This window comes from Ovis aries, chromosome 8, assembly GCF_016772045.2.
Source record: "Ovis aries strain OAR_USU_Benz2616 breed Rambouillet chromosome 8, ARS-UI_Ramb_v3.0, whole genome shotgun sequence".
In the NCBI taxonomy this organism is placed as follows: domain Eukaryota; kingdom Metazoa; phylum Chordata; class Mammalia; order Artiodactyla; family Bovidae; genus Ovis; species Ovis aries.
The window spans coordinates 81,515,812-81,533,204 of record NC_056061.1 but is presented as its reverse complement, the minus strand read 5'-3'; the positions used below and the strand labels follow the sequence as shown (position 1 = coordinate 81,533,204).

The following is a 17,393-nucleotide window of genomic DNA, read 5'->3' as shown; positions in this document are numbered from 1 at the left end:
TCAGCCTGAGATCCCTGCAGGTTGGGGCTGAGGCCAGCAGTACTACCTGACATATTTGTGATCACTCAACAGCTGCACTTGAACAGCTCTGAATAGCTGGGACTGACTGGACTCTGTTGCTGATTTTTTCATGGGTGGACCGCAATGCTGATTCCAGATATGCTAATCTGTTTGTCCAGTGTAAGTATGTGGCATGTGGAGGCAGATGTCATGAAGCCCATGAGGTCAGACATGAAGACAAGTGGCCTGGACGAGTGAAGAGGGGCATGTGTTCCACTGATGCGAGAGCCATCTGGTTAGTAAGAGCCCAATCCAATACACATGCCACTGGGAGCTCGCTTAGGCAGCAAGGATGGCACTCGGTAAGAGGTTCAGACTGGGACACGGACAGGAGACCTTCTGAGAAAGCAGGTCTAGGTACGGAGGGGAGCTTGGAATACCAGAGTATCAGGAAGCTACTGTTATCTGAGAGGATACTCAGAGGTAGAAAATGAGACAAAAGATCGCCTAAGCCTGAGTTAAAGTATCAGGTCTGTTTAAACATCAGTCTCTCCTAATTCTACCCAGTGTCCCCAGCTCTGGTCCAATTGTCTTCAGCCAGTGCCTACCGGGTACAAAGCACAGGTCATCTGAGCTCAGGCTTGTCCTGTCTCTTCCCTCCGTTTTTCATTAGCGCTCTTCAGCTGCAGGAATTTCTAACGCAGGCCCCAGAACTGTGCTGGTCCCCACACCAGGATCCCCCAGTTTACAACAATAAACACAGGCTCACGAGCCTCCCTGGTGTGAGACTGGGGTGAGAGTGTGTGTTTTTATTTAAAAATCTCTCTAGATAATATCCAGTCATTTAAGGAACTTCACAGACTCTAATCTATTAAAAGGTTTGCTGTACATTTCATACTTTGATTCCTTGGATCTCATTAAACTTTAAAAAACAATTTCTCCTGGTCTTTTAAAAACTGTGTTTTACTAATTTTTTTTTAAAATTTGAAGACTAATAAATGTAGTTTATGGCTGCCATAGTTATTCTGAAACTGAAAGATTTGTTTGAAATCACAATCTTAAAATACCAACATAGTAATATTCATTCAAATTTTGAATTTTGAAAGAAAAAAGGAGCTAAAAATGAAAGCATAATGTTTAGGTGTTAAAGCAAAGGCTTATATTTAATTGCAAAAATTAAAACTCTATATAAGTCTTTGAAATCTTTTTGCTTTGTCTTTCAATAACATGGCTTTTCAGGTCATAGCTATTATTTTAAAACCTAATTGGCCAAAATCCAAAGGGCTAAATTCTGAGTGAACACAGATCACTCCGAGCTCTTCAAGCCCCATGTAGCTGAGGCCTGACATACATACGTTTCTTCCCCTTCTCTTTGACACATTAATGCACTATCTCCATCACTATGTTTCCACACCAGTGGCTCCTTGCCCATCAGCAGAGCTGCGTCACTGGCTTCAAGGAAATAATAGAGAAAAAGTGCCTTGCTGGCAAACAGCAACAGGGAAAATGAATTATAAATACACCTCACTAAAGAACAGCTGCTGGAAGGTGTGTGCTTGTGTGTGTGTGCACATGCACAGAGGACAGACATAAGCGCCTACGGAGGCCCACGAGGACACACCAACCCGCCTGGGTGTGTGTGTGCCGTTTCCAAGCAGAGAAACCACTGCTGAGACTCTCACAGAATAGTCACCCGTCTCAGCACCAATAGTTAGGTTGCTACTGATCCAGCTACCAAGACTTCATGAAATTTATTCACCTTGTTAAAGAGTGGCAAAGACTGAAAAACAGTATTAATTAAAATCTCTAATCTCCTACTTTACTAAAAACAAAAACATTTAAATTTCAGTTGTCTGATCTTTCAGTATGACTTAAGAAAGAATTAAAATGTAGGTCTCCAGACTCAGGGTTGTGATATTCAGAATAACAATTCCTTCTAGACAGGAGAAACGAGACTTTTCACACTGACTCATTTTTGCTTCCTTTAAAAAACCAAAAAAACAACAACAACAAAACTAAGCAGTCTGAGAGTTCTCCTCCATCTGATATTCAGTTAGTCCACTGGGGAGTTTCTCAGGGACAGAAAAGGATGACAGATATGGCTTGTAAGAGCATCATGAAAATGTATGCACTCGTAAAAATGCCAACTTCTGTTTCTATTCTTGCATGGCTCAGAATTCTTACTTCAACAGCTACACTCCAGTCTCAAGAATAAATGCAAAATGTTAAAGTGTAATTGGCAGGCAATCAAAGGGTGAAAAGGATAGAAATTCAAGCCCAACTGTGTGCCACCAAGTAAACTGTCACTCCATCTCATGAGGTGTGTGGCTCCAGAAACAGACTCCCTGTGATGCGCAGGGAGTTTGCGTGGGGAGCAGCAGAGCACTGCCTTCCTTCCAGGCGCAACAGAGCCTCTGATGAAGACAAGTAGTCCATACCTCAACACATAAAGTTGGGTCTCCAGTAAGACACTGATGAATATCTGCTTTCTAATAGTAGATCTGCCTTTGAAACAGAGAACTAAAATTAGGAGAGCTTTTTGTTTTTTTTTAAAAAAAGAAAATCTAAAGAGACAGCATTAAGTAGCAGGAAGAGCAGTAGGCCCAGGAGACTGGCCCTGGGGTCTGCTTTGCCCCTCCCGTAACTAAATAACCATGGCAGTAATGTGTGGGTCTTGGTCTCCTTCATCATAAAATTGAGGGGTACAGACTGGATGACATCTAAAGTCCTTCCAGCTCTAAAATTCTGTTACTGTACAAGTGGAACTCTATATCCTCTTGGAATCGATTCTGATGAAAATATTACTACTCTAAAGTTCTCTGCCAGGACTTTGACACAAACCATCTCAAGCCACTAGAGACTTGATTAAGGTTGAGCTACAGGAGGTGCTCTGGCTGGCTGATTTCAAGGAATAAAAATCTACCATGGCCTAAAGATCTAGGGCTTGCCAGGCCTTCTGTAAATTCACTGAAGTCATGCATATTCCTTGGAGCTTATTTCTAAGGAAAAACAAAAAAATCTGGATAATGCTGAAATATCCAAATCCACAGATCAGCTGTATTGAGCAAAAATGTCAGTTGTTGGACAATACTAGATGGGTGGCACCTAGAATGAATGAATGAAAGTAAAACACACTAAATGACTGAGGAAAATTGATTTCACATGTGTGTATATGTGTGTTAAGCACAGAGGTCAATCATTCAACAAATATGAAGGACTATGTTACAGCTTGGGATTCATGGAAATGCTTCTTTAGAACCAGTAAGTCAACATCTTTCTTAAACTGTTGGCCAACTTTGGCTCGCCTGAGCTTTGACAATGTCTCAGAATTCTTCCAAAGTGATGCTACACACTGCCGTCAGAATTGGACTGAATATGAACGTCATCTGCCAGCTCTGACTAGGCTTTTAGTATGACAACTTGTATTTCCCACTCTCTGCTTCTCATGGCTTCAAAAGAGCAGAACATTATCTAGAAATGTTTTAAAAATGAATACAGCAAGGCATCTTCTGAGTAAAAAGTATATCAAGTGTGTATGGGGGGGTAGCCTGGACAGATATGACATACAAACTGTTCATTTCAATTTACTGGCTAGTATTATGCAGCTAATCTAGTAACTGAACGGTAAGAGTCATAACATTCTATTGTAAATTGTCTGAAAATCAAAATGAGGGAGTCCTTCACTCAAAAGGTGACAAAAAATTGATTCATCCATATGTTTCTGAACTTATTCAGTGTCACTCTTAAAAAAGGAAATAATAAAACTAGTTAAATATATTTTGTTTTTTTTCTCTAAACTATCTTATATCTGACTAGTTGAGAAACTCTGAAGCATAACTGCCATAATCCTTCATTTTTGCAGTTAGCTTTCTGTCTCTAAATGTACACACACACACACACACACACACACACACACACACACACACTCTCTTTCTCTCACACTCACTCCCTCCCTTCATCACTATCTGTCTTTCTCAGATTCCCTCATAGGCTCTAGGCCCTCTGGGATTCTGACTTGAGAAAGAAGACATTATAACAAATTCTGAATACTATATTTTTGAAAGGTTTGAGCTATTTCTTCCATAAAATCTGCCATTTACTGAACTGCTTTTTCAAGTTGCCAACCTAACTTTAACCTCACAGAGATATCCATGAGGAAAGAAAACAAAAGCAAAAACACAATTTGCTGCGAGGAGGTGTTAGGTAAAGCAAAAACAATGCTGAAAATCAAATTTCCTAACTGCCAGCACTGAAACATGTACTACACATGCTTTCTCACAATCAAGCTTCTGCTTAAAAAAAAGGGAGGGCACAACAGGATATATATTGCAAAGGAAGGAAGACTTAAAATAGAAATAAAACTTTCTTTTTCAGAAAGAACAGTATAAATACAAATGGCAAAATTCAGAGCTAACAGGAATGGGGCTGTAAGGATGAGCCTTTGCCAAGTGGGTTTCATACAATTTACGGACTCACGCCAACATCTTTCTTTTCCTTATTTTTAATTAAGGAGGAGGTGCTGAATTCTGAGGAAGCTATCTGGATGCTGCTGGCTGAAATGCAGATCTGATCTTCTCGTGCTGGTTGGCGAACATTGATTTTCTGCCCCAGTGGAAGAGATTTTACTCTGATGCATGCCATTTAAATTCATTTTACACAGCTGCTTAATGTGGCTTGGCAAGGCCCAGCCAAACTAGCTTTGTGGGTCTAAATAGGACTCCTGAGTTGGTAAAGGACAGAGCCTATGGATTAGCAGCTGATGATAAATGCTTTTCTCCCCTCTTATCTTCCTACCAACTCAGGAAGTGACCTTGAACATAGCACAAGAAAGGAAAAAAGATGAAAGGCAATTTCTCCAAAATAAGTATGTTTACCTCATTCCATACTTATTTCAATTTTAGGATTATGTTTACAGAACTCTTTATCTGTTGGGACAATTAGGACCGTGTTTACAGGATCTAGAACTTTCAATGGCAAAACTATCATTTGCACTTGTTGCCTAATACATTAAAAAGCTGTGTCATACATTCCTAATAAGTAGTGAAAACACAATTATGTAAGTTCAGTCTTTTAACAAAGTTGATTGTTCCCTGTTTTTTATTTTACAAAAATGTTGTATCTTTCTACTGAAAGTAGCTCCTGAACACAATTCAATCTACAGGAGATAATTTCATCATTACTATATGTTAAATAAGATCACTAACAATATTTTTGCTTAAATACGCAATAATAATATACTTTAAGATTATTTACTAACCTAAAGACAGTGACAGCCTGATATTACAGTTTTGTAGCAGCAAAGAAGAGAGATACTTTTTGTTGCTGTATGTAATTCCTGTGTTGAAACTGATAATAATATGGCAACACTGTGTTTGGGGGAAAAAATCCTGTCTTGGATTATTTGGTTATATTTTCCCGGTGACTTTGATATTCTAATCCTCCTTTGGGAGAAGGAAAGAATAGAAATCTTTGACGCAGATGTTTGCTCAGTGATGTCACTAGACCCTCCCAAGTCCTATTAATAACCTCCGCCCTGCCTCCTGCGTGGGGCTCTCGTCAATGCGCCTGCTGCTCTCTGAATTCAGGGCGGGTGTGGAAGCTGGCCGCTGTTGTGGCAGGAATGACAGTGACACGGTCATGGTAACAGTGCTGCACAACACACGTCCTAGACAACACGACAGCAACGGTGGGGGACATGACGCCGGAGCAGGTGACTTCATTACTTTTACATGGATAAAAGTTTTTGTTTCCCTCTCAGGCACGAAGGAAAGAAGCCATGCCGAAGTCATGCAGAGACAGAATTGGGGGGGTGGCGGGGGTGGGGGGTGGGGTGGCGACATGCAGGTCTCTACCAAACTACCACAGTACTGCTGGGGAGGATGAGAAAACGAAACAGAACAAAACAAACAAAAACCCAAAACAAACAAAAATAAACAAAAGACAACCCCCTCTGAGATGGACCTTCTCTTGGATCTTTCACGCTCCTGCTTTGGGTGTTCCTTTTGCAGCCAGATGGCATGTTCATTAACAGTTTAAACAAATGCCCAGGTCCCGCAGCAAGTCAGGGTGTGTGGCTACCTACCCGTACTGGTCAGGCTGGTGCATCATGGGAGCCTGAGAGTTGCCATAGTTGGGGTGCTGGGAAGAAAACATGGGGCGTCCGCCAGCCCCAGACTGGCTGGGATAAGCAGGCGACCTAATGTATGGTGGCCTAAAGTAGAACAGAAGAACAGCTTCTTTGGATTTGTTCTGTAGACAAGTATGAATCCCCCTGTCCATTACATTATCTCCACACCAAGGTGTGGTGGCTTATAGTGCGTGGCCTGATACTCCATATTAGAGCTCTGATGGGCAGAACGTGAAGGCAAGACTTTGGAATGGTCTATTGATTAGAAAAAAAAACTGAAAACGCTTGGATGTAAACTTATATATTAATTTATATAAAATTATATATAAACTGATTCAGAAAGGGAACACAGCAAAGCTTTTTCATCAAACAACTATGTCTTAATCTCTACAGTTATAGTCTTCCCAGCTCATTACTCAAGGTTTCATGTCAAATGCAATCAAATATTTTCTCCTTAAAAAGGAAATAACTTGTGTATTTTTTGAGTTGTGACAATGGACAATTTATTTAAACCTAAATTAGAACTTCAACTGGACGGGCCCAACCAGTCCTCACAGACAGGTATATTAAAACATTCTCTCTGCAGCCATAGGTTCAGTTCAGAGGTATAGTGCCAGGGTTCAGAAGATTCTAAGTCACTGTAACATGGATAAGAGTGAGAAAGGTAGGGTGAGGGGGTAAGAGAGAGAATCTGACTTTCATTTTGATTCCTCAAAGGAAATGTATTATTTGGTAGAGCAAATAGTGAGACTGGAAGGGTCCCTAACATTCTCAAATAGCAGCTTCAGAGGAAAAGTAACAAAAGGATACATTTACACACACACACACACACACACACACACACACACACACACAGAGGCTCTTATTCCACCTTGACAAAATCAGAATCTTCTATTTTTCCTCCTGAAGATACCGTATTGTTCAGTCGCTCAGTCATGTCTGACTCTGCGACCCCATGGACTGCATATCTTTCAGTGTCCTTTGTTTTAAACATCTTAACATATGTTAAACAAAATTCAAACATTTTTTTCATTTGAGTCTTTTAAAACATAGTCACTTTGCCTCATGAACTTTTAATTCAATTATTTTAAAACAGGTCGAGTATTTACTTCAAGACTTTTTTCAGGATTAAAAACAAGTAAATAATTGAGGCTAAAGCCTTGCTCTATCAACTTAAATGTTCAGAAATACAATCGTTGTTTTGCTAACTGCCTTTTGGTTTGGACAGAGAGAGACATATGCCCAGAAAAATAAAAGTACAACATAAGAACATGAAGCAATAAACCTCACACGTATACATTTAGACAAACACACACAATACACATATGTGCACATACAAAGTTCCTATTTCATAAGGATTTCTACAGTGAGGTTAAAAACAAAAAAAGGAGGCGTTCTTTTTGAATGTTTAGATTTGGGCCAGTTTCTAGGCTTTATAGTCTCCTGCCTAGGCCTCGCTGTGTTAAATGGAGCCACAGAGGCGCCCTTCACCACTGGCTTTGGGTGGCTAGGTGCGGTGACTCTTCTCAGCCATTTCAAATAACCTCCTATAACTGACTGATTCCTTCCTCCATGTCTCATAGAACACAGTCTATCATTTACTGTTCTGGCCTCTCTGATAGAGAACATGTAACTTAAAAGGGAAGGCCAAGCACAGTGGCCCTCTGCTGCTCTCCACCCCCACTGACGGGGTGACTGATTCTGGCTCCGCGTGTGTGCACATGTCCGCACAGACCGCCCGCCCGATGGCATACCTGCTTTGCGCCGAGTTCGCAGCGGCCTGCATCACTGCGGCAGCTGCCTCCTGTGCCTTACGGTTCACGGTTGGCATTGGTGGCCCCATTCCTGGCCCCCCTTGCTGAGACATGCCAGGAGAACTGGGGGTCATGCTGCTCATGTTTCCAGGAAATGGTCTGTTCTGCATGCCTGTGGATGGCACTCGTCCCAGGGGTATGGTGCCACATGGCTGGCTTGGCCCTTGTCCATGCATCTGGCTGTTGGCATTGACGCCCATGCTGGGCCCTGGGCCGCTGTAGCTTGCACTGGGTACCCCACTGTATGTTGGGGGTCTGGAGTAGTTACCTAAACAAAAATCAAACACAAATTAGAGAGCCTTGTTCTTAATATCTGAACTTGTGAAAACATTCACTGGAAGTACTTTTGGTCCAACAATGTGATCAACACAGAATATTAGTCATTATCCTCATTAACCCTTCCCCATTGGTGTTGACGAGGCTGGCTGTCTCAAAACACATGATCTCTGTACATTCCAAAGGCAAAGAGCCACACAGGACACTGAAACATGGAGAGAAACCCAGGCTGACCTCTGAAACCATCTCTGCATGGATACAGATGGAGTGCTGAGTGGTGCTTCAGCTCATTCAACACCTCAGTTCTTACCAAAATTCAAGCAAAATAATTATTTTAGCCCCCAGTCCCTAGATGTACTCCAATCTGAGACTGCACCAGTACATTACTGCTGCTGCTGCTGCTGCTAAGTCGCTTCAGTCGTGTCTGACTCTGTGCGACCCCACAGATGGCAGCCCACCAGGCTCCCCCATCCCTGGGATTCTCCAGGCGAGAACACTGGAGTGGGTTGTCATTTCCTTCTCCAATGCAGTTAAGTGAAAAGTGAAAGTGAAGTTGCTCAGTCGTGTCCGACTCTTCGCAACCCCATGGGCTGCAGCCCACCAGGTTCCTCTGCCCATGGGATTTTCCAGGCAAGAGTACTGGAGTGGGGTGCCATCGCCTTCTCTACTACATGACAATAAAGTGTTCCGAAGGTGCAAGGAAACATGCACGTGTGGTCAAAATTACCCTTTAAGACCCCACAGGAGGGGCCATGCAGAAACCTGCAATGAGTCCAACCCAGTCGGCTTTTCTCTGGTGTCTAGAGACATTTTTTTTTTTTTTCTTGGCTTGAGCACCAAATAAAGTGGCTGGGTTGTACCCGGCACCATGTCTTTTAAGTAAATTTTAAGCATAAGCATGGCACTCAGCAAAGCAGGATGGTAGCACTACAGGAAGTAGGCAGGGTCTGAGACTGAGATGAGCGTCTGCAATCTCACACCCCCATCCCTGCTCACATGGGGTACATGCTCCTGGAGTAGATGGCCTGGACTAGTTCAATAGTTTTGTTTTCTCTCTCCTTCCACACCTTTTATTTTGGTTGAGGGTACATAAATTACAGTCAAGTAAATTGAAGGCATGTATAATGCCACTTTGATAACAATAACTGCTGAACCACACGCACTATGTGTGAGATATCAGGTTAAGTGTTTTGCATCTATGATTTCATTCATTCCTCCAATAATTATGCGAAATAATGACACGACCATGACTGCATTGACAAAAGAAGAAAATCAAGAACTAGTAGGTTACGATTCAAGCTCAAGCCAAATGATTATGGAACCAATATAATTAACCAATAAAATATGATGCCTCCTAATAAGTGACTGTGGAAATGAAATATATGTAAAAGGAGAAGTGTTTGGAGACTATGGATTAGTGTTTCTCCATCTGTCCTTATCACTTCCTGGAAGAATCTTATCTACATAACGTAACTGTTCTAGGCACAAGGGATGTAAGGTTAAATACAATGCAATCCCTATACTCAAGAAGTTCACAGCGTAAGAGTGTGAGAGTATGTGTGTGTATGTGTGTGTGTACAAGGTGAAGTATCAGGGGAAAGACAAGAAAAAATACAAAAGCAAAAACAGAAAAGATAATGCACTGTAGAAAGTGTAAGAGAAAGAAGAGTAAGTCCTTGTAGGGGAGGGATACAGGGGGTCATCTGTGGAGCGGGGCGGCACTGAGTGAAGGTCTTTGAAAAACCATGTTGGGTCTTGACCCAGGAATCATTGTGGGGCAGGCTCTGGGATCTGGGAGAACTGGGGCTGAGTGAAAACTCTGTGAATATACCAACCATGTGACCTTAGGTAAGTTGTTTTAATTTTTCTTGGTTTCATTCTTTCCTTTAAAAAAGAGGATCCTCTTTATTTTGGTCTACTTGAAGAGTTGCTGTTAGGATTAAATGATGTAATATGTGTGCTGCTGCTAAGTCACTTCAGTCGTGTCCAACTCTGTGCGACCCCATAGATGGCAGCCCACCAGGCTCCCCCATCCCTGAGATTCTCCAGGCAAGAACACTGAAGTGGGTTGCCATTAAAGTGTCTCAAATAAGGGTGCAGAAATGGTCGGGGGTTACTGGTGGGATGAGAGTAATGCAGAAGAGGATAGAGAGCCCCCGTGGGTGAGGCAGTGAACAGCAGCACTGACAGCGAGAGCAAACTTGAGAGCAAGACACTGCTGAGCTGGCGCAGCTGTGAGAAGGGCGCAGAGGGAAGAGGGCCCCGCTCAGCAGGATTCCCAGGCTGGAGCGTATTCTGAAGGTGAGGAGGAGCTTCTTCAGGTTTTTCCAGCAGAAACTGGGATAGATCAGCAACAACAATAAAAGCCAGCAATTCATGTTTCCTGTGTGCTAACCTCAGCTCCAAGTTCTTTGCATTACCTCCTTTCATCCTTATGTCAAGCTTAAGAGAGCCCGGTCACTGGCGTCCTCACTTTAGGGAGGAGGAGCCTGAGGCGGTATGCAGAGTGACCTGACCCAAGGTCATATGGCTAATAGGCCTCAGAGCCGTGGTCTGTACATCGTATCCCACTAGCTGCACCCGACTGGCCTCTTAACAGAAAACCGCACCGACGTAACAGCATCACCACAATCGTGAAAGCAGGTTTTCTTAAGGGCCCCTATAAATCTGTAAGCAGCCGAGTTTTCAGCAGTGACTGATGTCAGCTCTTTGTTAGGTGCTGCCCGTGAACTCTCTCACAGGACTGTCCGTGAAGTGTACTACTCGCTGAAGAGTGAGTATTTCAGGCTTTGCGGGCTAGATGGTCTCTGTCAAAACTAAACCGCTATTGCCGCCTTGATGTGGCCAGAGGTGACACACACAAATCGGAGCATCTGTGTTCCAATAAAACTTTATTCACAAACACAGTGGCTGGCCAGAGTGGCCACAAGCCACTGAGCCCTGTGACAGACCAGTCTTGGGACAAGCTCCTTAAGAAAGTGCTCCATCAGCACAGAAAGTGACCTGTTAAAGGTGGCAGCTACTTTCCCCTGGGTATTCCTGGAAGTCCAAGGGCTGGAGAGGAACAAGAGAGCAAGGCACTGGCCATCTGAGGAGCTGGAATGGACAGGAAAATCAAAGGGAAGAGAAGGGACAGCAGAAGTTCGATGCAAATCACCTCAGGCGCCCCTGAGTTGCATGCGAGTCAGTGTTTTACGCCAGCACCTCAACTATAAACCACGTTTTCAAGAAGATACCCTGCCACTGCAGAAATAATCAACCTGATATTGTTTGTAAGTAAACACTGGTGATTCAGATGGTAAAGAATGTCTGGAGACCTGGGTTAGGAAAATCCCCTGGAGAACAGAACGGCAACCCACTCCAGTATTCTTGCCTGGAGAATTCCATGGACAGAGGAGCCTGGTGGGTCCACAGGGTCGCTAAGAGTTGGACATGACTGAGCCACTTACACAACACAGAAGGTAAACATTCACTGTTTATCAATCTTGAAGTTCTTTATAAAAAGTTCTGAAGCTGTTGTCCCACAGGACCACATGGATGATCCCTGTCTACTTTCCCATCGCACCACCTCAGAGGAGAGGGCGCCTTATGCTCACACTGGAGCCAGGGGGTCACAGAGCAGTGGACAAGATGCTGTGTTCCCCTCTTCCTGTGCTTTCCCAGAGCACAGTCCTCAGAACTCCGCTCTGTGGCAGGAGGAAGGCTCTCCCCTCCCTACCCCATCCGCCTCTCAGCCCTTCCCTCCAGACTGTCTGATAACATCAGTGAGATACAGTGCTCTTCCTTGGCTCTTGCTTTTATTAAAAATAAACTCATTTGTAGCTTGAATGCAAACGAAATTAATCCACATATTCTTCCTGTTCCTCTGTAGCTAGTTTCCACTCTCCCTCCCTCAACACTTGGTAAGTGACTCATTTGGTAAGAAACTTTATTCAGTGAAAACATATGTACCCTTTGCTTTTGAAGGAAATGAAATGACACTTAAATCTTGTTTTAGAAAACAAGCATTTACATGGTTATTGCAGACTAAGCCCATAATGCACTTGATATAAGAGGAAGGTCCTTGGTTTTGCTAAATCCTGCTTATAGCTGAAGTAGAATGCTGCTCATACTTGGAACAGAGAAATATTGTCCCTCTGGGTTCCTGCACCTTGGGTTTAACTGCCAATCAGGGGCTGTATTTTAGTAACTACAAAGGAAAACAACTGAGATGTTCAGTACCCCCGTCCCCATCTTCTATCTTTCTCATTCATTTTATGTGATAAGAATAGAAGAGCTCTGTTTCAGTAGCATTGCTCAGTTCCACAGCTGGTCTTCATTGCACAGCAGGAAGCATTTTGCAATCCGGGAGAATGTGCATCAGAGCACAACCACCACGCACACCCACACGCATGCGTGCACTCATGCTTAGAAAGACCCACTGAAAGCTGGGCTCCCAGTCTTATTTTCCCTCAATCAGTTGGGCCGATTTCACAAACTGGCACTCAAAAGCACATGTCAAGGGAATATGTTCTAATTATAGAGGCCTCTATTTGGTGGAAGAAATACAAAGTTCCTTTTTCTTCTCCTTGAAACTTTAAAAGACTTTCCTCATTAAACTCACATGCCTGGATAAAAATGGTTTCTAAAGGCTTTAAACGGCTTAAGAGGCACCAACAGATAAAGCACAGGCTGTAGAAACTGGATTTGAATACTGGTTCTGACACTTTCTAGGGGAACGACCTTGGACAACTTATTTAACCTCTTGGAACATGAGTTTTGACAGATAAAGTAACAATATTAATGGGCAATAGGCAGAAAGTCACTAGTACAGTGCCAAGCATAGAATTACCTAATAAATTATAGCTATCACCATGATCATCAACAATAATATTATCAATAATCACTAATACAATCTTTTTTCTATAATGTTTTAAAAATGTATAGGAGTAAAAAATGATTCACACCCCCCCTCACTTTGCCTACTCAATAATGTATCTTTCTCCCCAAAATAAATAAAAACCAAATATGTAAGCCAAGCAAAATATGAGAGGAAAAGCCAGGAATGAGAAGTGCAATCTTATTTCCATGTTTCTCTAATAGATTAGTAATTTGTTGGCACTGGCTCTGACAGAAAACAGATGGATCCAGCATTAAGCACAATGAAGGCAGCAGATGCTAGGCCAGCCCACCTCAGCTGGACGGGCCTTGCAGCCAAGTCCGAGAGCCCACAGTTTTCAAGTGGGTTCATCTTGGCACACCAGCTTTGGAAAATTGGTCACCAAATGAATTCAGATTTTAACTCACCGGGAGCTGTATTCAAGTACCAGATAACGGAAGCAGGAGCTACACTCTATTCACATCACCAGCATTATTTTAGGAGGATCAGCCGCAATTTTAAAATTTGCTAGTTAATATTAATATTCCAAGGTTACAGCTTCTATGGAATTATTAAATGTTTCCACTTATTTTTCTTCTTGGTTTCAACCATCCAACAATGATTTAGGAACAACTACTGCATGCAAGGTCCTATGTTATTTCCCTTTGCTGTGGAGGGTAAAATGGTGCACAAATCACAGTTGAGACACTTGAAAAAAATGAATAATTAGCTATATATTATGATGAACACATTTGTGAATTAGGTTTAAATCACCACTTTTTATGGTCATCTACTACACACATCTACTGCTACATTTGTTATGTTTATTGAGGCAGAATTTCTATGCGTTAGCACGCATACATGCCCTATGACCACCAGCACGGCTAAGACATGGCAAGGGTATTTCTATCAGGACAAAGAGTTGCCATCTGGTGGTCAATCTCGTCCCCAGGCCTGGCAGCCACTGGTCTGATTTCTGTTCCTACAGTGTTGTTTTCCCCAGGATGTCATGTAAAGTGACTCATACAGTACTGGGTCTGCCTCCTTTCACTCGGTATCATGCTTCTGAAATTCATCCATAATGCTGTGCATATCAGGAGTTTGCTCCCTTCTGCTGCCGAGCAATATTCCATTTTCTGTGGACATGTGGACTGTCCCTGTTTCTGGCAATTGTGACTGAAGCTGCTGACATTTGCACACAGATCTCCCAGTGGATATGTTTCATCTCTCTTGGTAAACTCTAGGAATGACTGCTACATTGTACATTAAGTGCATTTTTAACTTTGTAAGAAACTCTTCTAAGTCACTTCAGTCATGTCTGACTCTGTGTGACCCCACAGACGGCAGCCCACTAGGCTCCTCTGTCCCTGGGATTCTCCAGGCAAGAATACTGGAGTGGGTTGCCATTTCCTTCTCCAATGCATGAAAGTGAGAAGTGAAAGTGAAGTCGCTCAGTCGTGCCCGACTCTTAGCGACCCCATGGACCACAGCCTACCGGGCTCCTCTGTCCATGGGATTTTCCAGGCAAGAGGACCAGAATGGGTTGTAATACATATGAGAGTTCCAAGTACTCTACTGTACATCCTTGATATTGCAATTTTAAAAAAATATCAGCCATTCCAGTAGCTGTGTTGTGGATACTGTTGTGGCTTTAATTTTCATTTTCCTAATGACAAATGATTTTGAGAGCATTTTTCATCTAAATAAGATCCTTGCTGTGTAAAAAAGCTGTATTTCAAAAACCTTCCAATGCCACTTTTCTAATCAGAATGATCACATAGTGCTATGCTTTCAGGCACAGATTTAGGACAGAAACTGACTGAGTAGTTAAGAAGACCACAGATTCAATATGAAAGCTCACTTACCCCAAGTTGCAGTAAACCCTACTATTTGTGAAAATTGAGATAATTTATCTTTTGAACTGATACATGAGGCACCACATTTTTCCTAGGTCAACATGCATTTTAAAAAGTATTTGAAATGCAAAAGCAATAAAATATCATATAAAGTTTGTAAAAGAAATGGAAAGAGTCATTACCTTACAGTATGACTTCAATGTTTCACTTTTGGTAGCTTTCTCCCATTATGTTATAAAAATTAACTCCTTTAAAATGTAATTATATTGTGATGCAAGCTCAATACAGAAAATATAGAAGCACAGAGAGAAATAGACAACAACAATCCTTAGTGCCATCTCCCAAAGATAATTCTTAAACATTGAGTAGTCAACCTAATAAGTATCAAGCATCAAAGCAGCATCAAGAGGGAGCACTGGAATACTCTGGAATTCTCTCTGTCTGAACCTCTGGAACACTGTCTCCATCCATTCAGGAAACAGTTTTTAAGAGCCTCTTTTGTGCCCACTCTGTGCTCACTGTGGATGATGCAGCAGTGAGCAAAGGCAGAGAGCTTCCACTCTGGTGGCAGGAGACAGGCCAATAGATAAACCTAGACCATGCCCTGTGGTGCCAAGTGCTCTGATGGAAAATGGAGCAGGGAGAGCTTGGACAGAGAGGAGAGGGCAGGCTCCCCTGAGAGGGTGACTGAGGAGAGCCGCGGTGGAGAGGGAGCTGTGTGCGCATGTTGGCGCCTCTCCACCACCACCATCAAGGCTGACATACACACAGGCCCGGTAACATATGGGCAAGTCCGATGCTGGTTCTGACTTCAGAGCAAGGAGAGAAGACAGGAGCACAGGCTCTCAAGGAGCAGGGGCATAAACGTTTGCCTGTGTGTGACCTTCACAAAGACAGTGGCCACCACAATGTTCAGTTTCCTCATCTGCACAAAGGGTAAATATAAAACTCTCTATCTCCTGTGGTTGCTATGGGGAAAAAATATTCACAGTAACTACTGTTGGACGCTAACAATGATTAGCAGAGAAGACAATGGCACCCCACTCCAGTACTCTTGCCTGGAAAATTCCATGGATGGAGGAGCCTGGAAGGCTGCAGTCCATGGGGTCGCTGAGGGTCAGATACAACTGAACGACTTAACTTTCACTTTTCACTTTCATGCATTGGAGAAGGAAATGGCAACCCACTCCAGTGTTCTTGCCTGGAGAATCCCAGGGACGGGGGAGCCTGGTGGGCTGCCGTCTATGGGGTCGCATAGAGTCGGACACGACTGAAGTGACTTAGCAGCAGCAGCAACAATGATTAGAATCTGTCAAGGAACAGACAGAAGCTGCTCCAATGTTAATAAGATAACTATCCATCGGCAAAATTCTTTTTTACTGAATATTGTATCATAAGCCTTCTTTTACTTTCAATATGCACAGATATTCAAATCTATTTCAGAGCAAAGCATAAGAAAAAGTAACTACTGACCTAAAAAAACATAAAATTATCTTAATTCAGTAGCCAAATTTGGCATAAAACAGTAAAAATCCTATGGTAAGGAAGGAGGGATTCTCAGAGTCTCTCCTGTCATGCGTCCTCCCTGGGCTCAGAGCTGCTGCGCCCCGGACACACCCACAGAGGGCGGGGGAATGGCGCCCCCTGCAGGGAGGGCTCTGATCAGCTTCACCTGACAGCAGGCGCAGGAAGCCTTCAGAAAGGACCAGTGGTGCCAACGCTTACAGAACTGAACACTAGTCATTTCTTTTAAAACAAGCAATTTTAAAAATGGCAGAGCTGTGAGCCTCAGGAAAAGGCAGCTTGCTAAGATGTAAGTCAAGCAGCCTGTCCACATCCTGCGTTTCTACACCGCCATCAACAACGGTCCTGATCAAGGCCCGCAGTTCAAATTCAAGGGATGACTGAGAAGGGAGGGGACACTGGCACCCCAGGTGCTGTTGATTTTAATGAGAAAGTGAAATAATTATCTTCACACTAGTCAAAATTCATGTTGTATGTTTTTTCTTTCTTACTGTGAAGTTGACTTGTACTTTAAATTTTCCTTACTTCTTTCCTAATTCCCAGGTTTTGACAAGTCGAAATGATTATCAGTCTGCTAAGAAAAATTCAAGCTTAAACCTTATAACTTGAAGGCTAAATTTGAGCATCAAAAGATGAGGCCACTAATCACCTCTGGCTATAATATGATCTGCTACAATTTGTTTTTTCCTACTATGAGAAAGATAAAGATTTAGAAATTTTCGAACAAGGCCTTACAGACTGTGGAATTAATACTTATCCCTAGCACTGTCCATTTAATGAAAAAATCAAGTTAATATAACAAGATGAAGCAAACAGATCAAGAGCATTGCAACCTGTTAAAGGAGAGAAATGAGTGAAACTGATGCAGGACTGACCTGCACACAAACCAGCCTCCGGAAAGCCAAAGAACAAGATCTCCAATTAGCAGCACTGTCCAT

At 42.7% G+C, this 17,393-nt stretch overlaps 1 protein-coding gene across 11 annotated transcripts in view; it reads right to left on the bottom strand.

Moving 5' to 3' along the window:
• The window catches only part of ARID1B (AT-rich interaction domain 1B), a 424,945-nt gene that overhangs the window by 54,352 nt on the left and 353,200 nt on the right, over positions 1-17,393 (bottom strand). For 7 of the 11 annotated variants that reach the window (XM_015097501.4, XM_060419866.1, XM_060419864.1 and 4 more), the window contains one exon: positions 7,882-8,209. In XM_015097501.4, the coding sequence (XP_014952987.4) occupies positions 7,882-8,209 (328 nt within the window). Of the gene's footprint in view, positions 1-6,082; positions 6,212-7,881; positions 8,210-17,393 lie in introns of all 11 variants that reach the window. The other 4 variants (XM_060419862.1, XM_042253667.2, XM_027972614.3 and 1 more) reach the window with 1 other exon arrangement.